General features: G+C 30.6%; 2 protein-coding genes across 4 annotated transcripts in view; both read left to right on the forward strand.

The window, feature by feature from the left end:
* The window catches only part of LOC126901299 (uncharacterized), a 111,935-nt gene extending 104,149 nt beyond the window's left edge, over positions 1-7,786 (forward strand). For both annotated transcript variants that reach the window (XM_050677693.1, XM_050677692.1), the window contains exons 3-4: positions 6,650-6,883; positions 7,634-7,786. In XM_050677693.1, the coding sequence (XP_050533650.1) occupies positions 6,650-6,883; positions 7,634-7,731 (332 nt within the window). In that variant the 3' untranslated portion in view covers positions 7,732-7,786. The remainder of the gene's footprint in view (positions 1-6,649; positions 6,884-7,633) is intronic.
* Positions 7,787-11,812: 4,026 nt separating this feature from the next.
* Positions 11,813-25,867, forward strand: LOC126901301 (uncharacterized). 2 transcript variants are annotated; one of them, XM_050677697.1, is made up of 4 exons: positions 11,813-11,974; positions 17,456-17,633; positions 24,834-25,067; positions 25,676-25,867. In XM_050677697.1, exons 1-4 carry the CDS (start codon positions 11,891-11,893, stop codon positions 25,765-25,767), a joined length of 588 nt encoding a protein of 195 aa, XP_050533654.1. In that variant the 5' UTR covers positions 11,813-11,890; the 3' UTR covers positions 25,768-25,867. The 2 variants fall into 2 exon arrangements, with proteins under 2 accessions (XP_050533654.1, XP_050533653.1); XM_050677696.1 differs by having other exon boundaries at positions 11,815-11,974; positions 24,831-25,067.
* The last annotated feature ends 228 nt before the right edge of the window (positions 25,868-26,095 follow it).

Genomic DNA, 26,095 nt, shown 5'->3' on the forward strand with positions numbered 1-26,095 from the left:
CGATCCGGACCCTTGCAGGCACCCTAGACATGCCCCCGCTCTAGGCAACTGAAATAGCGTGGTCCCTTATCCTCTAAGGAACGCACCCTGCACGAGGTCCAGCAAACACGGAGAAGGGCCACTCCGGCCAGTGGAGCCGTGGCTCTGATGGGTACCTCACACCGTGCATACGGGCTTTTCCCGCTACCAAACAACCGGATCAACGCGGGGCCGGTTGTTGTAGCTCCATTCGCGGTCGAGAGGATAGAGGTAAATGTGTGACAAGCAGCTCCTTAATATTTCCCCTCCGTAGGAGCAACATAGGACCCTATTCCCTAGCTCGAGGAATCGGACGCGTCCTCAGGTTGCGGATAGAGGAACGGCCTGCAGATATGCAGGTTAGCCACGAAATAAGCAGTCCATTAATTTGGACTGACGAATAAGCGGTCGCGGACAGCGAGCCGCCCAAACGCTTGTTAGTCCTGTAAATATACAGGATAGCCGTGAAATAAGCCTTTATGGACGAATAAGCGGTAGCGTTTGGGTGAGAACGGAGCGACTTGGTTTACGCAATCAGTGAGTTGGCCACTCACTGGCCGAAGGAACCGGCTATGAGGGCAGCCCCCTCACTAAATTATTTTTATGAATAATGGATAGTAAAGAGACAACGGTTACTGGCACCTCGGCCGAGGAGGCTGGATCCCGGGCGAATCGCGCGTTCAGCGCAGTCTCCGCCTGGATCCAGCAGGAGAGGAGTGGACTTAGCCTCGCCCTGGACAAGACCGAAGCGGTCTTGTTCACGGGTAGATACAAGTTCACTCCTCCACGGCTAGCCGTGCTGGGGGTGGAGATCCCGCTTAAGGACTCCATGACTTATCTGGGCCTTGTCATAGACAAACGTTTTAAGTTCAGGCCGCACATTACTCGTGCGGCAGAGCGGGCCCAGAAAGTCATGAATTGCCTGGCGGGACTCATGCCCAATCTGGGAGGGCCGAGAGAGATGCGGCGCAGACTTTTAGTCAGCGTCGTACACTCGGTCCTCCTGTACAGGTCCCCAGTTTGGGCGGATACTCTTGAGTATTCGTCCAAAAACCGTGTAGCCCTGCTCAGGGTGTAGAGGCGGGCGGTGATCAGGACAGTTTCGGCGTACCGAATAGTGTCCGGAGTGGCGGCGGATATCCTGTCGTCAATGCCGCCCGCCGACCTGCTCGCCGAGGAACGCGCCGCCGGACATGAGCTCCGCAGAGAGCGCAACCGGTTCCTCGAACCCGAGGACCGGCTGACGCTCAGGCGGATGACCATGTTCCGGTGGCGGACTCGCCTCTCGGAGGAAATGACGAGAGGCGAGTGGACCAGATCCCTCGTAGGACCCGATCGGCTGGACAGGTGGGTGGACCGGACTCACGGTGAGATGACTTATCGTCTCACCCAAATGATGTCCGGCCAAGGCTGCTTTAACGAGTACATACACCGTATTCGTAAAGCAGCCGCGCCGACGCGCTTTGCACACCCTCTTCCGGTGCGAGGCGTGGGCCCAGGAACGGAATTCTTTGGAGTCTCGAATAGGGTTCACGTTCCGAGTCGGGTCCTGATGTTGAGGAGCCGGGAGGCGTGGAGGCTCGTCCAGGCGTTCGCCGAATCCATCTTGTAAAAGAAGGAGGAAGCTGAACGTCTGAGACAGAGCCAGCCGCGCCGCCCGGTACAGGAGGACCTAAGGCGCTGGTTTAGGCCGGCGCCTTAGGTATTAGTCTTTATATGTTTTATGTTTTTGTGAGTTTTTTATGCCCCTTCGCTTTTAACGGGGGAGGCCACACCACATTGTGAATCAGCTCTTGATTAATTTCGAGCTGATTCACAACGTAGTGGTGTGAGTTTTAGAGACGGCGAGGGCCGCCCTGAAGTAATACCTAATGGTAGTTCCAGGGCAGCCTACAACTTCGCGGAGAAAAAAAAAAAAAAGTCTTAATATTAAAGGGGAATGGCCTGTTACTGTGCGGTAGCGTTGTTTTGTTTGTAGCAAACAAGCGAAAATAAAGTAAAATAAAAAGGGGATAAGTAAATAGGTACATCTGTTTATGTATATATAAAATAAGAAATATATTTACTGTTTTGCAAATGAAATTCTTAAAAATAAAGGGAAAGGGGGGATAACTTACATACGAAAACAATATTAATTTTATGATACACTACAATTACAAAGTGATAATAAATTAATGACTTATCTAATGTCGGCTTAAGAAAAATTGAGGCAGTGCCAAAATTATTAACCGGAAACTAATACTGAACAAAATCAGTAAAGACTACAAGGCGAGCACTTACTAATTGTACGGCTGCCGATTACTAGAAGCTCGAGACAAGTGTACTGTTTACGTACGAAAAAGGTTGTGTCGCTCGCGGAAGAAGTAACGATGGCTGGACGTATCATGAACACGTTCGAACCACTCATGCACGAGTGTCACAGGCTAGTACAGCGAAAACTTGAATTATAAAACCTTCTACATCATGAAAATATAGATATTGCTCTTATCTCTGAAATTCACTTTACATCCTGGACTTTTTTTAAAATAAAAAATTATATTACATATACCACCATTCATCCAACCAACAGAGCACGTGGAGGTACAGCTATAATTATTAAAGAGTCTATTAAGCACTATGAGCTAGATAAGTTCTCGGAAAATCATTTACAAGCAACAAGTGTTCGAATAAACGATAGGGCCTATGACCTCACTGTCACAGCCATATACTGTCCACCACAAGGAGGTGCTAATGAAGTTAATCTTTTTGAATTTTTTCAGACTCTAGGCGATAGGTTTATTGTCGGAGGAAACTGGAACGCTAAACATAAACATTGGGGCACGAGATTAAACTCCCCTAAAGGTAATTCTTTGTTTAAAGTAATAAATAGCTTAAACGCGATAACTGTCTCTACAAGAGAACCAACTTATTGGCCTTCTGACGTTAACAAAATTCCTGATCTACTAGACTTTTACGCGATGAAAGGTATTTCCTCTAATTATGTAAAAGTTATTGAATAACTTTAATAAGTAATAAAAAATTATTGAAGGACTCAATGAGTTAACATCGGATCATACACCCGTACTACTCACTCAAAGCACAAACGTTATTATGAAACAAAAAAAAGTATTTTTAACGACTAAGAAAACTAACTGGGATTTATTCAGAACGTCACTTGAAAATTCACTTTCGCTTTCCGTTAAACTTCAAACATCCAGTGACATTGACTTGGCAGTTCATAATTTTACCAATAATATAATTAACTCAGTGAAAACTGCAACACCTAAGGCTGCAGTAGAAAGAATACGAGAGATCATCTACCCAATAGAAATCAGAGAGTTGGTACAACAAAAGAGAAAAGCTAGGAGAACGTGGCATAGAACGAGACATCCTACTGACAAAAAAAAGTGGAACCACATCAGTCGGTTACTCCACAACAAAATAAAAGAAATGAAAAACGAAACTTTTAAAACTTACTTGAGCGAACTTTCTGCAACCCAAGATACTGANTTTTCTGCAACCCAAGATACTGTCTACTCTCTGTGGAAAGCTACTAAACGACTAAAAAGGCCTTTAACACACGTGCCACCTATTCGCAAAGAAGACGGCACATGGGCACGAAGTGAATATGAAAAAGCTGAAGTATATGCATGTTACTTAGAGACTGTATTTAAACCTAATAATATAGTCTCAGAACTTGACGGACTCTATAGTTTACAATTAGATAGAAATCGGGAGAAAATAAAATATTTTTCACCATTAGAAGTGGCGCAAGAAATTGATAACAACATCAATGTAAAAAAAGCACCAGGTTACGATGAAATCAGCCCGAGAATGATAAAAGAATTGCCTAAGAAGGCGATTATTTATCTTACATACATCTTCAATGCAATTTTACGAACTGAATACGTTCCAAAACTATGGAAAAAAACTCAGGTCATAATGTTACTAAAACCAGGTAACATCTTACCGGCCAATATCACTCTTACCTTGTTTATCTAAGCTTTTTGAAAAAGTTCTTCTTAAAAGGATAAAACCATTGATTGAAGAAAAGCAACTTTTACCTGACCACCAATTTGGTTTCCGCAATAAGCACTCTACAATTGATCAAGTTCACCGAGTTACCAATGTTATTAACCAGGCTCTTGAAGAGAAAAAGTATTGTTATGCAGTTTTCTTAGACGTTGCGCATGCGTTTGATAAAGTTTGGCATGAAGGACTATTTATAAAATTAAGAAAACAACTACCACACACTTGGTGCGCGTTATTAGAATCTTACTTGACTGAACGAGAGTTTCGGGTAATGCATGAGCAAGCTGTTACAGATTAGAAAACTATGACAGCAGGAGTACCACAAGGTAGTGTTTTAGGACCTGTTTTGTATTTACTTTATACTGCTGACATTCCATCAACCAATGATACGACAACTGCCATGTTCGCTGATGATACGGCTGTATTAGCAACCAGTTATAGTCAACAGTCTGCAACTGGTAAATTACAAAACTCGATCAATAATATCTTCTTATGGACAAGACGTTGGAAAATTAAAATCAATAGTGACAAATCAGTACATGTCAATTATACACTTCGTAATACCAATAATATTCCTATCAAAATGAATCATCAAATTATCTCACAAAAATATTCGGCTGAATACCTAGGAATGCACTTAGACTCACGTCTTAATTGGAAACACCATGTACGCCAGGAAAGTTTGCAAATAAAACTAAAAATGAAAAAGTTATACTGGTTGATCGGGAAACATTCCGAACTTTCATTAAACAACAAACGCCTACTTTACGTAGCTATCATAAAACCAATTTGGACTTACGGTATACAACTGTGTACTAGTAAGTCTAATATTGATGTTATTCAACGATGCCAAAATGTTGCACTCCGTACCATCGTTTCAGCTTATCGGTATGATAGAAATGACATTATACACCGTGATTTGATTTTGCCAACAGTAGCAGAAGAAATTAAGAGATTTGCTCACAAACATGAGGTGAGATTAACGAACCACATTAACACAGCAGCCATCCAACTTTTGGACAACTCCGAAGACATCAGGCGTCTTAAACGTCATAAACCATATGACTTAATTTAAAATATTTAGTTTTAACTTAGGTTAAGGAGCCACCTCGCTGGAGGTGTCACTCCACACATGTTTATTCTTTATTAATTGTTATAAAACTATGTTTCATATACAATTATTGTAAAATATATTTATAAAGATAATTTTATCGTTTAAATAATAAAGCCATTTGGTAGTTTGTAAAAAAAAAAAAAAAACAAGTGTCACACTCTACCCAACACAATGCCTCCTGGACGTCCTCTTCCTCTATCCACTCCTCTACGACAAGCAGCATGAATGTGCACGACGTTACCGGACAGTGGCTACGCACATCTATGCCACCCGGAGCCTCCCTGATGCTCTTGGCCAGCAGGTCGTCTTGAGCCCTGGTACCCCTGACTTCCAGTAGTAAGGCTGCCGTCTTGGTCCTGCAGGTGATCGTCGTAGGACCATCCACCGTCGGGGATACTTCCTTACGTTTACTCTGCAAAGACTCGTCTTCACCTATGCCGGGAAGACTGACGGCATGCGACAGGTTCAGCGGAACTTCGTCGGGTGTTTTTCCCAACCTGCCATCATTGTCGGCGAGCCAGCTGGCGTAATGATACGCCTCGATTGCGTCTCTTAGACACATTCCCGCGGCCACAAAAGTAGGATTATTTTTGTGCCGGAATAGGATCTCACTGAAGGCAAGTCTAGCAGCATTTACGACCCGATCGGCCGTATTATTGCTCCCTCCCCTTAGCGCAGAAACGCAGCGAGACATAAGGTTCGCCCGGTCTGACTCCTCCACAACTCCCTCAAAGGGATCATACGCTTTTATACGTTCGGTACTAAACCCGCCATCCACGGTGAGATCCTCGTACATCATGCTAATAATGGAGGTCACCGAGTTACGGTAGTTCCCGGGGAAACGGAAACCTCCATGCGGCATACACTCCAAACTTTCGCAAATAACCTTCATATCTGCAGGCCGTTCCTCCATCCGCAACCCGAGGATGCGCCCGATTCCCCGAGCTAGAGAAGCTGCGCTCGTGCAGACGTTTCTAGCCCCTCAGAGCCCGATCACACCGACACTCTAGCGCAGCACAACGAGAATAAGACTTTACCTGGGGTATAAAAACTCTAAATACAACTCTGATGAAAACATTTATTTTTTCTGGTTACGAAATCGAGATATTCCCAAAAGAGTGACTTATATTTTGTTTTGAATCATAATAACAATTAAGTTGAGGAATAAATAATAAATAATTCTATTTCAACACAAATATTTGATCAATTTAAGTTGTGATATATATTAATATTCGTGGAATTTTGAAATGTTTTGATATATTCACTTCAAACAGTACTAATGATTTTTATATAATAAAAGTTTTAGGAAGTATTATTTAATATTTAAATAATATAAAAAACTAAATCATGTATAAATTATTATTTAAAATATTATAATAAATTAATTAAATTAAGTGTCATTAAAAATTTCAGCCAATGATAATAATGAATTTAATTATTATTAGTCTTAACATTTTACTTTTAAATAAAAATGAATTAATAACACATAATTTTTATTTCATTAAGTAAACGGATTTATGAATTTGGATCAATTTAAGAAACTAGCGACGTATTGTATCATACATTATGAGGAAAACATCGAAAAACATTTTACCACGATTACGAAAAATAAAAAGAAGATGAATTTTGAAGAATTAAAAAAAGCTCTTGAACCGATAAATTTCCCATACCCTGACGAAAATCTTATTATATTAATGTATTATTTTGAACGTGAAGGTGCAGAAGTTATCAGTATGAAAGGTAAAATAAATATTACGTATAATATTTAGACTTTTACTACTTATGAAAGGCCAATGTATTATCTTTCAAAAATTTTTTTTTAACTCCAAGATCGATAGTTAATCCGTTGTCAAGAAGGTGAATGGCATCTCCATTTACTGAATTTATTTATAACCGACCAAATGGAACCATGTGTCATCAAGCATCATGAAATTTCACTTTCTAACTCGATCTTATTACTCTTTACTTATAACTGATATTCATGATACATTTATAAGATAATTTTTAATTCGTTACCCAATTTATTTTTTCAAGAGATGAATATGTTTGGTAGTGAAAAGCATTTAATTTCAAATTTATTTTAACGAATATTATAACTCAAATATAACAGCAAAAAATAAACATTATTTTTAAACCTTACCCTTTTTTCTTCTATTTACTTATAACAATACATGTTCATCATAAATTTTTATATTGTTAATTATATATAGTCATTTTTGTAAAATATTATTTGTTTTTCTTAGATTTTTATACATATGCGATTACGTTAGCAAATAAAATAATACTATTATAGTAACAAATTTTCTCATCAAAAAATCTTTTCGACAGCATCTAAATTTGATTATCGTTATAACTTATAATGATTTTCAAAAATATAATTAGATTATGTAGAGTTATTTTATTAATTTTTAAGGTGAATTATGCTATGCATTAAATAAAAAATTGAAATTTAGTTATTTTTAATGATATTTTTTGTATTTTTTTTTTTAGCATTTAGAAATATATTTGCGTTTATATTTCATGAACGCTATAAGAAGTTAAAACAAGAGAATTGTGAAAATGAATCTACTGTTGATTGTGAAGTTTAATTACATAAATCATTGTTAAAGCTGTATTGATAATAAATTGATAGTTTGCGAGATATTAAGGGGTTTTATTATTGTATAAATGTTCCTCCGAAAGGAGCCAAAATAGGTATTTCTTTTCTTATAAAAATTATATTTAATTGCTTAAAGTAAAAATATAAATAAAGGATCATCATTATAATAATTGATTAAGTGTTGACTGTAATTGAATATAATTCTATAAACTTCTCTACATGGTTGTACTACTGCTTTAATTGAACAACTTTTGAATAATTATGTTATTTTTAATTTAGAGACAATGCATTACCATATAAAATTTCTATGTTTTATTATTCAAAGTGTTAAATAAGTAAAAAAGAGATAAATTTTAATGATAAATAAAAAAAAAGGAAACCTTTTTTATTTTTTGAATATCTGTATAAAATGATGAAAAGGTATGAAACACCGTCGTCTTGTATAGAATTTTTATCCATTTTAATAATGAAAATATGAAAATTTATACATATATATATTGAAAGTAAATAACTGAAACGCTCCGATCAGGTTAAATTCTAATAAGTTTGCAAAGACAGTTCACTGAAATATTTTTCATTAGTTGCAATGGAAAGGTTGTTGCTAGGTTAAATACCTTTAAAGATAACTTTAAATTTAATTCAAATTTAATATAGTTATGACACGTTTAAATATTAAAATATTAATATTTTAAAAGGTGATTTTTATATAAAAATTACATTTTTTGTTTAATTCGGCGAGCATTTCCCCAAAGAGGAAAAGGTTTAGTTTTATATAATATTTACGAAAATCAGTGTACACCCCTTATAAGTTATATTAAAATAAATTAAAATACAATACCAAGAATTTTAACACAAAAATAGCATATTAAAGATTAAATAAAAATGTCAATATTTCTGGAACACCATCAAAACTTAAGTTAAAAAATTTTTATATTGAATTCTCCTGGTGAACAGGTAAAGGGTGTAATAATATATTATTACTTATAATATTAAAATATTATATTATGTTATCTTTTGTACATGTATGTCATATATTATGAATTTACAAGATCACCAAAACAGGGTTCCATTATTTAAAACTTAAAATAATCAATAAATTAGGCAATGAAATCTGATTATCGTACAGATTAAAAGTAACGACTATGTGTGGGTTCTCAATTAGGTCCAGCCAATCACATTTAACTATTAATTAAGATCTACAGTTTCTATGATCACACTAGGGATCGCTACACGACCCTCGTCTACTATAAAAACCCATTTTTTCCTATTAAAATCAGTTCTTTCGGCGATTTTAAAATACACAAAATCTGCGGCACTCTACTCAAGGTTCTTACTCTATGGGACTTAGTAATTTTCTTTAATTAATTTGGGATTAGAATATTTTTTTAGTAACTAAATGACACTTTGAGATTTTAAAGTGAATTTTGTTATGGTGAATCTTTAAATTTAATTTAATTTGTTCATTGAATAATAATGTTTTATTTTATTATGGAAATAAATGTCATTTAATATTTTAAATCAGAACATTTTTTTTATATAATAAAACCGAATCAACTCTAATTTTCTCAGTTAATGGTAAATATTTATTATATGACTAAGTGTGTTGCAACTCTATACTTATTGGGTAGCTAGTCTTTTAAGGTTTAATGTCTTTGTTCTAACGAACATCGCGCGGGCAGACAGCACAGAGAAACTTACGAATATATGTTTTAGTGTTTAATTTTTGTCTTGGTGATTATTGTGCCGCATCCTTTCAAGGCGATACCGTCGGGACACAATGGCCCACCGCAATTCTGCCTTGATAAATTTTTTACATAGATATAAATATTTCTGAATCTTGTTTTGGCCAGGCCAGAGGAAAATTTAAGAAATATTAGTGTCGATCTATCAATAAAATATAATCTCATGAATAATATACTCATTCTACAAAGTCAACTAAGAATACATTACTTGATTATAATTATAAAAATACATAGAGTGTCCTGCATATAATAATAGTCATAGATTTTGTGTAACGGTTTCGCATTATTTATAATTAAACGCTTTATTCTCAAACTGTCATATTTACTGTCAAACTCGTAGTGTACAACGTGTGAAATACAATGTGAACTCATAATTAACATTGGATTGTCTAAAATAAGCATTAAATTACGTGGGGTACGAGGTAAGTACAAATTTAAATTTCCGCTTTCAAATTATAAATACTCTATTGCGTAATAAACCATTAAGATAAGTAATAAAGTTTTGTAGGATAATTGACTTCATTTATTCAATATTGTTCAACTCTGAGATCAGTTTATTATTTTTTTCACAACGTTAGTGTACATTTTTATTTATTTGATCATTACCCTCATGTATTTCAACTCCGTTTATTCACCCCTCTGAATTCTTCTTTATTTATATCATTATATCCTTACATATCTTGCCACATTATAACATGTGTGACTCCGCCATTTATTATCTTATATAATAATTTTTATTATTATTCATACATACGCTACATTATATCTTTACTTTGACTAAGAATCAACCCTCAAATTTTCTTTTGGTACAATATAATCATTCACACCTTCTTACTAAAATCCACATCACCACCATTTTTACCCTTCATTATTCGTTTCCCTCAAACTTATATCATATCATTCGTTCCCTATAGCTACCGCCCTTTTCTTTACATTTTTGAGTCCATTTTATTTCTAATCACTCACCATAATCTTTCTATAAACTAACTCACTATATTTTATTTTATTTTATTTTTGGTTTATTACATTTATCTAAAAAAACCAATAATGTTGTTAAAAAAAGATCTACTCAATTGAGCGTATTATATTATTTGATTATAATTGTAAAAATTCATTGTTAAATTCAGGTAAAACTAAAAATCATTGTTTTTTTGAGAAATTTTTTATGTAGCACCCAATTCATTCCCACTTGTGGTTCGAACTTCTTAATTTCGTGAAACCGACTTGGAAACGTACGTCCCATTTGTAGGGTTGATAAAAATGACAATTCAAGCTAATTTAAATTGAAATAAGTATAACAATCTATACTATGTCAATTAGATTTATATAATATTTACTAAAATCAGAGTACTCCCCTTATAAGTTATATTAAAATTAATTAAAATACAATACCAAAAATTTCAACACAAAAATAGCATATTAAAGATTAAATAAAAATGTCAATATTTCTGGAAAACTTTCAAAACTCAAGTTAAAACATTTTTATTTTTATTCAAAAATTTTTATATTGAATTCCTTCTGTGAACAGGTAAAGGGTCAGATTTTCAAAAAATTTATATCAAATGAAAGAAAAATACCTATGGTTACAACATAATAAAAATTATTTATAGTCTATGGACATTTTTAGAAAAAAAATTTTAAAAATGTCAAAATTTACCAATTTTAAAAATTGTAATTTTTTGATCGATTTCTCCCCCATTTATGGAGAACGAGGGAATTTTTGAGAATAACATCTTCGACTAGATACGATTTATGATCTTTTCACATATCGTTGAAAGAAATCAGTTCGGTGAGAGCTGAGAAAAGGTAGACAAACACAAAAAAATGATAATTAAAAAATTAACATATCATGATAAAATTAATACCTCCTCGATTCTCATCGAAGCTAAAAAAATAAAGTAAATGATTTATTTCTTTATTTTTAGATACGCAATTATAGGTAAATATATGTGCAAAAAACATTTGTCGTTTCATAATTTAGTAACCAGAATTAACGTTTATCATTTTTTTTTAATAATATAGAAAATTTTTATGTCTATTTAATGATAAATTAGTAACTATTAAAGAAAACCATCTGCAAAATATCAAAGCTTATTTATAAACTTAAATTTCAGTATTTCATGTTGATTGAAACAAACAAAGGAGGTTTTTTTATAGTATTTTGAGTATAATAATGACGATAAAATAATTATATAAATTACTAAGGTTTTATACCTGTCATTTATAAATAAAATGTTTATATTAATAGTAATATTAAATATTAAAACCAAAATTAAATTTATTAAACGCTTTGTTTGCTATTTAAAAAATATATAAAAATGGCCTTTCAACGCTAAAAAACCATAGTATTGTTATAATAGTTTTAGTTATCACTTTTATTCAAATACAACGATAATCAATCCAAAAATGTATTTTTACATTTTCTTTGTTGTTTATGTAGCAAATCATTTTTCAAATGGACTTATTTTTGAGACCAATCCTTTGGATGAGGTAAATAGATAACATTTAATTTTTAAGAAAAGTTAATGGTTAAAAGTTTTCTAATTAGAAAATTAATTTTGAGGAATATTTAGATGTTTATTGAGACATATTATTTTTTATTCTATCTTACTTAGATATACGATTTTCCGAAAAAAAACATATAAACTTGTATTATTTTTTAAATAGCATAAATAAATAAAATAATCTATGTTGAAATCATGAATTATAAATTTTGGACATGTAGAAATTATGAAAATTTTTAAATTTGTTAAAATAAAATATCTGATACTTTGCTCTCATTTATATTTTTACTTAAAATTATTTTTCTAATTTAATTAATTTATTAATTAGTCAGTAATACGATACTCAAACATAATTTTGCATGTTTATAAATTTGGCAGTAAAATCTTACTTTCTAGTAATTAAAATGTTACATATGAATTCCTTAAAATTAATATTTACAAAACAATTATGGGTTCTCTACAGTATAAATACAGTCATTTAATTAGATACAGTACCAAATATCTATGTCTGATTTGAATGATTCTTGAGTTTAAAAAAACCTGAACAGGAGGTCACGGCATAGTAGGAACAAGTATAAATGATATTTGACAATGATTAAAATCACTATTATAAAAAACACTTCAATCAAATCTGTAGATAGTATTTCATTTTTAGAAGTAATTATTAAATTATTCCCAAACAACGTGAACTTTTATTTTCTTATTCATATCTTGATAATTTATAATTATAATATTTGAATAAATATACTTTGAATCTATAAAATAAAACACATACTATAAAAATGAAATTTAGCATAAAAGTGATATTCAATATTTTGTATTGTAATTTTAACTAACTAATAAAATAATATTTATCTTATTACGAAAGTAACTGGTCAATAACAAATTTTGAAATAGTACTTAGAAATGATAAAAATAAAATAACACTCCTCAACTTTACTATATTGTACTACTAATATTTATTAAATATTTATAACTTTCGAAATAAAAACTGTAAACTACTAGTCATTTTCTTGAATAGATCATTATTATTTTATAAGCTAGTTAATATGTACGTAAAAAAAAGTAGTATTTTTTTTTTAACTACGGCAGCCATTTAATACATTAAACATAATTCGTCAGGATAACATAAGTGTAATAATACGTACTTTCGGTGGTAAAAAGATAGTCTATACACACCACAGGCTGATGAACATTCATATCAAGTTTCATATCAGCTAAATATGTACACCAAACTTGTTGTATACTTCTCGCCATCGGAACACGGTATTCGTTTATCACTACCAGTATGTCTTGTAACTGGTCAGCGTCTAAGTCTGTGATAACTTCGTCTGCAGTTACAAGTTCATTATTAACTTCACACGTACACATTACTTTGTTTTTACACAACTCAGTGAAGGTTACGCCACGATAACTGTGTCACCTCTTTTGAAAACAAATTGTTCATTAGGCAAGTTCAACACAGGCACTTGTAATAAACCAAAAATAAAAAGAAAGAAAAAGAAAAGAATTGGCTAAAAATTGGTAGATTATTATATTATTATTGTTATTAATTTTATAAGTTTTTTTTGTAGATTTAATGTCTTCAATTTTATTTAAATTAATTTTCTCATTAATTGTTTCTCTCATTAATTATTAATAGTTTATCACGCAATAGATTGTTGGAAGTTCGATAGAATAGATTAAATTGAACTTAACTTACGTCCTATGTAATACAATCATATTTCAAGTAATCCAGTGTTGATTTCCGCATTAAACGCATTACGTATACGATTTACACTATTCGTCATATAGTCTATATAGTTACTTATAAAAACGATTCAAGACTTTAAATAATATGATTTAATTACACAAGGTCTACATTTGTTCTTACTTGTGAATGATTCTAAACACTCTGTATTTTATTATAAATACAATTTTTATTTTTTTATTTATTAATTTTTTTACGTCTGTAGAATAAGTATTTTTTTTAGAGTATATTTTGTCGAGAAATCGACACCAATATTTCTTAAATATTCCTCTGTCCTGGCCAAAACAAGATTCAGAAATATTTATATCTATGTAAAAGATTTGTCAAGGTAGAATTGCGGTGGGCCAATGTGTCCCGGCGCTAAAAAGCACTTTGAAAGGATGCGGCACAACAATCACCAAGACAAAAATTAAACACTAAAAATATATTCGTAAGTTTCTCTGCGTTGTCTGCCGGCGCGATGTTTGTTAAAACAAAGACATTAGCAACGAGACTATCTACCCAGTAAGAAAAGCTCACAATAAATTTTTATTATTAAATAAAAATCTAAGGTTAGGTTGGATTAGTTATTAAAATAAAATAATTTTAAGAAGATGTAATGTTTAAAATATTATTTGATATTTATTCTCACAACAAGAAAAATAAAATTTTATTAATGATTGAACAAATTAAATTAAATTAAAAGATTCACCAAAACTAAATTCACTTTAAAATTTCTAAGTGTCTTTTAGTTTTAAAGAAAAATATTCTAAGCCCAAATTAATTAAAGAAAATGACTAAGTCCCGGAGACTGAAATTTTGAGTAGAGTATCGTAGATTTTTTGTATTTTAAAACCGTTAAAAAAAACTGGTTTAGATAGGGAAAAATGGCTTTTTATAGTCTGAAGGGGGTAGGCCAGCGATCTCTACCGTGACCCTGGAAGCTGAGGGTTAGTATTCTAATTGGTTAATTAAAATGGGGTTCCTGCGTGTAGGCGTTACTTAATAATTTTTACAAGAGGGAGATTTTATCGCACAATTAAAGGGTTATTTTGTATTTTAAATAAGAGAACCCCGTTTTGGTGATCTTGTATAATCATAAAATGTGGCATACATGTACAAATGATAACATCATATTATATGTTAATATTATATGTAATAATATAATATTACACACTTGTTCGTCAGTCGAAACTAAACATGGAGGGACCAATTTTTTTGAAGTACGGAGTCCTACTTTTTTACACATTTTTCGGTAAACTTGTACCAGCTGATATATGTCCAACATTATTTTTCGGTCATCGGGCACTACATTAACAGGCATTCTTGCTACTACTCCATCAATAGATATATTTTCCTCAAAACGACCTAACGAATGAACTTTACCAAATCCATATCCAACAAATTCATCTGTTACTTGAGCATCGTAGTCAATTAACAGATTATTGACATCTTTCAAAGGCATACGACACACGCTACTCCCATGTCGACGTATACTTCAACTGTAGTACCGTTTATGACAGCGTCTTTAAAGTACTTAGACTGTGCACCTGCATGTCCAACTTGAAGCACTTCTCTATTATTATATTGCTTTGTCATAGTCATTTAAGAGGTACTTAGGGTCGTTGCAATTGTACTTGTATTTCTCCTCACATGACAATCTCATACTCTGTGACCAGGGGATGGACATTTAAAACAAGTTAGAGTTGGTTTTTGGGGAAAAATTTTTGAACACTAAACTGCGTAATTATCGAACTAACCCTCCACTCGTTATCCACGCGTTTATCCCACACCTGAACTGTAATAATACTTTAGAATCTATAAAATACTCAATAATAAAGAACCAGGACGTCAAGGTTTAATATATAATGAGTGAGTAAATATATATATATTATGTTTATAACAAAATTAGTAATACAAGAATATCGCGGGTAATCCGTACGGAGACGGTAAAAGTTCAACTAACTTGTATTATCATCCATATTGGTGACACAACTAGTATAGCAACGATAAGCTAACCCCTCTGCTACTTTCATGCACTATATAAACTATACATTTCATTAACAGATCATTTTCAAAACTTCAGTTGAATAAGTTAACTTAAATACAAAAATTGTCATTTTGAATGTATAAAGCTTCGCATCGAATTTGACCTTTGTATAAGTGATAAATTAAAAAAAAACTTTTGCTTTCATCTATATCAACTATACTTGTTCAAACTATACTGGTTTTTTCTAAATAATATTAGGTGCAACAGGACAATGTCCCGACTAAAGAACTATTACACAATATTGGGGTTCTTTCATTAAGTTCTATTTTCAAAAATTTTATGATTTGATTTTAAATAAACAATAATTATTGTATTATAATTTATTCAACTAATTGTTTAGTGATATAAATAAAAATCACTGAAGAAAACGTTAGAATTAAGGTTATTTCTTACTGTATTCAACATTTTATTAGGCCACCTTAGAATATTTTCTAGTATAAAAAATTTGTTGCTCTTTTGACTTTTAACATATATTCAATTGAAAAAACTTTCAAAACTGAAATTAATTAAATTCACAAGTTTATAACACAGAGTAACATTGATTTTCAGAGAACATATTATTTTATTTAATATATTATTTTTGTATTATATAATATAAAATATAAAATATTTATATTTAATATTCCTGTTCTAGTATTAATGATAAAATTTTAACAAATTTACAGCATCAATGACATTATTTGATTTATTTTATAATAAAAATTTTAATTTTATTTTATTAGGACATAAAAAAAACGTTGCAGTTAATTGAATATTTTTGTTTCCTATTTATTAATTAACATTTAATGTATTAAATGTATATTTTTTCGTTGTATTGTCCAAGGAAATAGATACAACATGTCGATTTAAAATTTAAATATGAAGTCTTATTTTACATTGTTTACGCTTTGAAACTTATAAATATATTTAATCATTAATTATGGATATTAATGCTTATTTTGTTACAAGCAATTCAATTTTATTATAATATTTATATTGTTCATTAAATTCGTTTTCAACTTCTTATAGACTTAAAATACACTCGATTCTAGAGGTCGTGCTTTTTATTTAATTATAGTGTTCATCTATGGCACAATCACATTTTTTTTAGGTGGGGTAATTTTAAATTATACGAATGATTGTTTTTTTACTGAAAACACTATTACCAATCAATAATAATAAAATGATTTGAACAAACTAACAATTTAAAAAACTTAAAACCCACGTTAAAAGACATATGATATTTGTATACTTATTGCTAATACTCTAAAACTTCTTACAGTATTCTCTTTTAAGTTTCTAAACTTTGTCACCTTAAATAAAATAAATAGATTCTAAAGCAAAACCTAATTTTTTCAGGAAAATACTTGTGGGAAATTTTTTTTTATATTAAATTTTTATAACTAGTTTATAGAAAACTTCGGTATTTTAAATTAAGTTGGATTTTGTTATAAAACCATAAAGGTGCATACATTTAAGAAACAATGGTAATTTAACAATTTCTTCTAAAACTTGAACACTAATGACAGATTTGCGTTATACAGTTTTTTATAAAAATGATTTTAATCACTGTCAGATATCAATTATACTTATCTCAACTATACCACAACTTATTGTATTGCGACCTCACTTACTGAATTTTTATAACTAAATCTGAAGAATTTATGGCCATATTATTATTACCTATAATGTCGTCTAATTAATTTCAGAATAAAGAATTAATTGGTTCAGCATTACCTCAATTGATGAATTATTTTAATGTTAATAAAAAAGATACAAAAGGTATGAAATTGGAAGAATTTGCAAATATGCTGAAAGAATTGGATTGGGTACAAAAAATACCTCATGAAACAATCGAAATATTATTCATAAGACTAACTAGAGACAGTAAGTAAAACTTTAATTATGATATACAAGTTGAATTTTATTTTCAACAAATACTATTATAACTTAATTTGTGAAATTAATGTATTTTCCTATTTTTTCGCTGTGTCTTTCAAGGAAATAGATACAACAATATTTTGATTAGACATATAAATATGAGGTTTTATTTCACATTGTTAGCTTCGATGCGAAGCTGAGAAGGTATTGGTTTTACTATGATGTGTTTTTTTTTTTTTTTGTGTCTGTTACCACTTTTTCTCAGCTCTCACCGAACGGATTTCTTTCAACGATACGTCAAAAGATCACAAATCGTATCTAGTCGAAGACATTACCCTTCAAAATTGAAAAAATTTCCCTCGTTCCCCGTAAATGGGGGAAACCTCCAAAAAAATTACAAATTTAAAAATCGCTAATTTCCGAAATTTGTTCAATTTCTTTTACTAAAAACTGCCGTAACTTTTTCAAAAATAAACATTTGAATATAATTTTTTTTTTATAGATGCTTGATGTCTTTACCTTTCATTTGGTATATTTTTTTTGTAAATTTGACACTTAACCTGCCCACGGGGGTATTTAAAATGACAACTTTTTCACAAAAAATTAACTTTTTCAACTTAACTTTTGAAAATGTTCCGGAAGGTCTAACACTTTTATATATATCTTAAATTAAAGCTAATGAATATACTTTACTATGGAAAAAAAAAATTTGACCTCTTGACTTGTCTTCACGGCGAAAATGGCTACCGAATGCTATTTTCGTGTGAAAATTCTCGATTTTATTATTTATATTATATTTAACTTTATAATGCTATAACTTATTGAAAAGTTTATGGATCCACACAATTTTTTTATGAGAAATAATATTTTTTAATAAACCATTTTTCATTCGACATACTTTATCTTAATCGAGATATTAATAAGGAACCAGCAGATCAAGTAACTTTTGGAATAAAACATCAATTTTTTTAAAATTAAACACTATCTAAAGATTTGCATTGAAGCGTTTATTTTTGATAGTGATTTTAATCACTGTCAGATATCATTATACTTGATCCAACTATGCCACGTCACCACTGTGCCGCGACCCCCCTGTGCTGGGTTTTTTAAGATTGAAATCTTATAAATACATGTAATCTTTATTTATGTATATTAATGCTTAATTTGTTACAAGCAATATAATTTGATTATAATAATTATATTTTTCCATTAAATTTGTTCTAAATTTTCGTGATTTGTTTTATTTTTAATACTAGGCTTTGCCTAGCTGGGACACTGTGAACCTCACACGCATTCAGTGAGTAAGCCTCTTAAGTAGGTCACTGATTCAGGTAGGAGTACCCGACTACGCCGGGCACAATAAAAAGTTTTGCAGGAAAAATATTACATCAGAATTAGTGTAACAATAATTTTCTTAAAAATTTCGTAACGTGACATAAAGTATCATGGACGGCATTTGTGTGTACACTCACCCCGTTCCTTTCCTATCTTGAACGTCATTTGCACTGCCCACCACATATATTGTCCTCTGATGTTTCGAATTAGTCTTAATAATTTCCAGCACTGGGCATTTCATTTTTTTTTTACTCCTACTCTAAAGGCTAGCCGTGTTGTCGCCAACGGACCACCGGGTCAAACGCCAGACGTTTTGTCGGAAATTAGCCATTGTCGCCACTGGTTGCTGGTTAGTTTTTGTCCGTAGCGATCGTGATTTTTCGTTGTGTTCACTGCAACTGTTTTTTTAACACGCTTATATTAGTTTCACATGTATGTTGTTTGTTTGTTGTAAGTTTATAACTCTCCAAGCGCCACGTGTTATTATACTCGCGTATCCCGTCGCCAAATAAGGGTCTTGAGACTAGACTATCGTAACGCATTCACCTCACCCCGCTCATCAATCGCTGATAACACTATTCGATATTATTATATTTTTGGTTTTCGTACCCGTACAGGCAGGGCCGGATTTAAGGGAGGGCTGAATGGGCTGCAGCCCAGGGCCCCCACAAATTTGTTATAAATTGGTATCACAAATATGATAATAATTGTTATTAAATAAGTAAAAAAATATATTTCCTTGTTTACGTATAAGGGGCCCCCACAATGCATTCCGCCCAGGAGCCACCACATACCTAAGTTCGCCATTGCGTACATGCATGCGTATAATTAATATTATATTTATATATAAACAAATTTTTATTGTTTATTATGAGATATAAACATTTAATGGTTCAATTTTTTTTGAGTTAATATACATGTATAATACAAAAGGGATTACAAATACAGGTAGCTAATTGATTTTTTATGACGATATTCGCAGGTATATAGCCTTTGTATTAATAGTAGTAAGACACATTGTGAATTTATAAATACACAAACTGCCAATACATAAATTATATCTATTGATAGTCATATTTGACAATAAACACTCCGTGACTGACTGTGACAGCGATGTCAAAAATAAATATAGTTTAAAAAACTAAAACACACGCTTTTAAGCACATCGAACTAAAAAGTTAAAAATAATTGTTTAGTTCGATGTGCTTTAAAAGCGTGTTTTTTAGTTTTTAAACTATATTTATTTTTCGAGAGTGCCCGCTATATTAAGTAAGTAATTTTTTTAAATTTTATGGCGTTGGCTGAACCTGCCCCTATTCTTTAGCACTTCGGAGCTAGTAATGTATATTTATTATTTCATGTTTTGAGCCAGAATATTTTCTTTAGTACGCCGTGCCATAAGCACGGGTGGCGAATTTTTTTATTAAATGTTTTTTGTTAGGTGTCCTTATTTTTTTTATTTTATTATTTAGGTCTTGCAACATGGCAGGCGTGTTTCAAGACCACCTGTCGTGTTATATATTTTTTTGTGATTATTATTTATATATATACATAGATTTTATTTCATATTATATTGAGTGATGTATACATAATTAGTACAATGTGGTGACGTAGTGCATTTTATTCCGAGGTGTCCCAACGTCTTGTAAGCAAAGTCTAATTGCTTAAGACCAATCACTTACTTAGGGCGTATACCCATCGTGCTTAGCGGTAATGCTGCGATTAATAGCCGGTGGGTACCCAAAGACGTTCATTAATGAATTAGAGAATACAATTGAATCGGTGAGTGGAAGAACAGTACTAGTCCAAAATTCGATATTTCGTTTTTTTTTTACGAATAAACTCATTTAATTTAGATCTAAGTATTGAGTGTAAAAATATTACTAGATCAACCTTTTTTCACTTGCTACAGGTATATTTATTATTTTGATGAGTGGAAAAACAGTGTTTTTATTATCATTTATTTATCTCTATGGTTATCGTTATTGTTGTGGTGTGAATGTTTTGCAATATTAATAATATTTTTTTATGAGTACATATTTTGTTTTGTTTTTTTGTTTAAACGTTTTTGTGAAATAAAAATGACTGACTCTGACACTGCGTCAGATGAAGAAAATGAAACACCAAAGATAGGAAAGAAACGCTAAGTTTATCCTCAAACATGGAAACGTCAAAAAATTAAGATCGCTTGTCAAAATGGAGCTTCTTATACTTCAGTATCAGGTAATCTAATTACTTCTAAAATTACTGGTCCTAATTGTGTTTGCAGACGCAAATGTATGATTACGTTTTCCAATGACGAAAAAAAAAATAATTCATAATTTATATGATGGAAAACCGAAAAATGAATTTGATACTTTTTTACTCGGGCTGATCGAAACAAAATCTGTGATTAGACGCCGCCAAAGGTCTGAGATTGGTGGAGCAAAAGCAAAACCAAGGGCGAGTAATTTTGCGTACTTTGTCAAAAAGAACGAATTACGTATATCTTTTTGCAAACAGGCTTTTATGAGCTTGCATGCTATATCACATATTCAAGTGCAAAGATTAACAAGTATTTTGTTATCTGGTATATCACCTTAAGATGGACGTGGAAAGCATAACAATCGACCGTCCAAGATAAAAGACGAATTCATTGTAAAGATTAAGGAACACATTGTATCATTTCCGCTGGAAACGTCTCATTATTCTTCTAAACCTTTACGGTATTTGCCTTGTACCTTAAATACTAAAGAAATGCACAGATTGTTTATTAAAAAGCACCCAGATCTTGAAAATAAAATAAAATATGAGTACTACCTAAAGTTTTTTCAAGAAAATTATAACTTCAGCTTTCGTCGACCTTAAGTGGACGTATGTTCAGAGTGTGAGAACTTGGGATCAAGAATCCGGGATAAAAACTTAAATGATAATGCAAAGAGAGTAGCAGCAGCCCAGTATTTAATCCACAAAAAACGTGCCAATAAGTTGTATAATAAACTTAAAGAAGTTGAGAATCTATGTAAGGAAAATCCTAGTGTGGTAGCAATATGTTTCGATGTTATGCAAAACCTTCCTTTACCTAATATACCTGTTCAAGAGGTATTTTATTATCGTCAACTGTGGGTAAATACCTTTGAAATTCATGGTTTAAAAGAAAATACAGGCCTAGTGTTACGTGTATCACGAAGGGCAAGCAAGAAAAAGCCCAAATGAAGTTAAAAAAGCTTAAGTTACTAAACAATAAAGTGTTACTATTATGTTTTAACTATTCCTACTATTTTATATTATTTTAATTTTAATTTAAAAGAAGTTAACAGGGAAATTATAAACAAAAACATAATTAAGATGAAAAACAGTACTTGTCCAATGATATTTTTAAATTGTTTTAAAATAAAAAAAAAAATTTTTATGACCAGTGATTGTAATAACAAGCTATTAGGAACTTTGTAAAAACAGCTACAAAATTTCCTGGCTTCTAAAGTCTATAAGTTACTGTAAACAGAATTTTTTAACTTAAAAACTTGATTATCTCAAATTTCACTTTTTGGACTAGTACTGTTCTTCCACTCACCGATTCAATTGTATTATCTTATTGTAAAAGTGTAGGTGTAACTATTTTTTTTTATTAAAATTTGTTTTTTTCTCTCTGTTCCCCTTTAATTTATAGATGAGGTTTTTTGACCGTTTGGTTTTTTGCCTCGTATTAACTTAATTTCTTTTTTTACTTAATAAAGTACCATTAATTTAACTTTAACTCAATGGGCTCGTGTGATTTTTTATTTTTCTTCTTTTCAAAAATCAACTCCCCCTAGTTTATAAGGTAAGGGCAACGGCCTTGTATAAGGTCATCCCTGATCATCATGGTTATGTGACATCTGTCACGAGGTACTGGTGTACATAAACTATCAACGACTCAATAGACATCAAATACAACTTTTTTATTTTTTTTTATCTTAAATTGCTTTCAGTTACAATATTTTTTTTTTTAATCCTACTGCGGTCCGACAATACATTGTCTCGCCCAGTGGATTGGCTAACTTTTCTTTATGTATTTTTCAATGCACCATGAAAGTTACAAATTTTCCGTTGTGACCAATTAATTCAATTTTTTTATAATATTTGTAGCCTTTCAATTTAGTTATTAAAATCAGGAAAATTCAAAAAGAAATGATAGTAAAATGTATTGGGTATAAGTTTGACATTTTTAATAAGGTATTTACTAAGGTTTTTTACACCCTCTTGGATGTATTCAGAAATTATTTTTAGAGGGCATTTAATTTTTTTCATTTTGGTGGTAAAAATGTTATAGAATATTTTGCTGACCTTCAACAATATTTTCCGGGAGTTTCATGTCCGAATACTTTCGTTGAAAAAAAAAATGTTAAAAATTGGTTTAATAATAAGATAATTAGAGATAAAATGAATAGATTCTAACGCGAATTAGTAATTTTTTTGAAAAATATCTATTTTTTAAAGTGATACTTTTATTGTTATTGAAAAACATTAGTATTTTAAAATAAGTTGAATCTCATAAGAAAACAGAATTGTATACTTTTAAAAATCCATAGAAACACATAATTTTTAAGAAGAAATATTATTGCTGATTAAATTTCATCATTATGCTATGCCGTTATTTAAAAAAAACACATAAATCATGATCAAATAAAGAATTTTACCGGAAATAAATCATGATACAATATGGCTATAAAAGACATCATGATTCTATTTTCTCTAAAATGATTTAGGAGAAAATAATAAATTCATAATATATATTTAAATAGCCAATAGAAAAATTTTATTCTTCAGTACTTATATTTAAATGAAGCACTCCCTTTAACAGGCGTTAAACTACGACTTGTAAAAAGAAAGCTAACGGATAGAAAAAACCAATATGAACCGCCGAAAATTTGTTACTTGTCTGACAACTGTAATAAAATATCAACACTTTTCAACATAAAATAAAGTTAATCGCAGCTTATTTCTAACCAGGAACCTTACAATCTGTTATCAGAACGTGTTTTTTTCACTGTTGAATTTGAAATCCTGACTGTGCACTGTTTTTTATTTTTACATTTTTCAATACGCAATATCCTGCTGTAAAATTAACGAAATGACTAAGTTATCTTGTTATTATCATATTTAAAAATTTTGTATAGTGGTGAAGATAGCTTTTAGAACAAAGAGTAATTCGCCCCTCCATTTCCCCCGCTAACATGAATTTATTTAGACTGGGCTTCATGGATTCCTTGCAAATTCGTCACTTTATAAATTACATGAAAATCAACAAGTGAGATAACACGATTAAAATGAATAGCAATTCGACAAATACACACATATACATAACAATTATTTTTCTGTGCAATTTATAAATTATACAAAAATCAATCAATAAACATTTACAAATAATAAGACTTTACCTGGGGTATCAAAATTCTAAATACAATTCTGATGAAAACATTTATTTTTTCTGGTTACGAAATTGAGATATTCCCAAAAGAGCGACTTATATTTTGTTTTGAATCATAATAACAATTAAGTTGAGGAATAAATAATAAATAATTCTATTTCAATACAAATATTTGATAAATTTAAGTTGTGATATATATTAATATTCGTAGAATTTTGAAATGTTTTGATATATTCACTTCAAACAATACTAATATTTTTTATATAACTTAAGATTTAGGAAGTATTATTTAATTTTCAAATAATATAAAAATCTAAATCATGTATAAATTATTATTTAAAATATTATAATAAATTAATTAAATTAAGTGTCATTAAAAATTTCAGTCAATGATAATTATGAATGTAATTATTATTAGTCATAACATTTTACTTTTAAATAAAAATGAATTATTAACACTTAAATTTTATTTCATTTAGTAGACGGATTAATGAATTTCGATCAATTTAAGAAAATAGCGACACTTTGTATCCGTATTTATGAAGAAAAATTTGAAAATCATTTTAAAATTTATTCGAACAATGTAAATGAGATGACTTTAAAGAAATTAAAAATAGCTTTAAATAAAATAATTAAACTCGAATACACTAACACAAGTCTTATTAAATTAATGAATCATTTTGAAGGTGAAGGCGCACAAGTTATCAGTATGGAAGGTAAAATAAATATTACGTATGATATTAAGAGTTTTACTACTTATGAAAGGCCAATTTATTGTCTTTCAACATTTTTTTAACCAACCAAATGGAACCATGTGTCATCAAGCATCATGAAATTTCACTTTTTGATTTGATCTTATTACTTCTTAATTCCATCTGATATTTGTGATACATTTGTATGATAATTTTTGATTCGTTACCCAATTTATTTTAACAAATATTATTACTCAAATATAACAACAATAAATAAACATTATTTTTGGACCTTATCCTTTTTTCTCCAGTTAATTATAATAATACATGTTCATCATAAATTTTTATATAAGTCATTTCTGTATAATATTATATGTTTTTCTTAGATTTTTATACATATGCGATTACGATAGCAAAAAGAATAATACTATTATAATAACAAATTTTCGCACCAAAAAATCTTTTTGACAGCATCTAAATGTGATAATCGTTATAACATAAAATGACTGTCGAAAATATTATAGCTGATATAAAGTTATTTTATTAATTTTTAAGTAGAATTATGCTATGCATTAAATAAAAAACTGAAATCTAATTATTTTTAATGATATTTTTTTTTATTTTTTTTTTAGCATTCAGAAATATATTAGGTTTTTTGTTACGGAATATACTCAACATCAAAAAACTAGAAAGTATTGATAATATTCATGTATTGTTTAGGTGATATTTGTATACTGTATTAATTTATTTATTGTCTGTATAAATTGAATTATATAAATCACTGTTAAAGCTGTATTGATAATAAATTGAATTACTTTGCGAGATATTAGGAGGTTTTATTATTGTACAACAGTTACTCCGAAAGGAGCCAAGAAAGGTATTCCTTTTATTATAAAAATTATATATAATTGCTTAAAGTAATAAAAATAAATAAAGAATCATCATTATAATAATTGATTAAGTGTTGTGACAATTTTCAAGGGCTGCGAACCATTTCGAGATGAATGATTGTAATTGAATATAATTCAATAAATCTCTCTACATGTTTGTAC

This window comes from Daktulosphaira vitifoliae, unplaced genomic scaffold (assembly GCF_025091365.1).
Source record: "Daktulosphaira vitifoliae isolate Bord-2020 unplaced genomic scaffold, ASM2509136v1 Scaffold_3, whole genome shotgun sequence".
NCBI classification, from domain to species: domain Eukaryota; kingdom Metazoa; phylum Arthropoda; class Insecta; order Hemiptera; family Phylloxeridae; genus Daktulosphaira; species Daktulosphaira vitifoliae.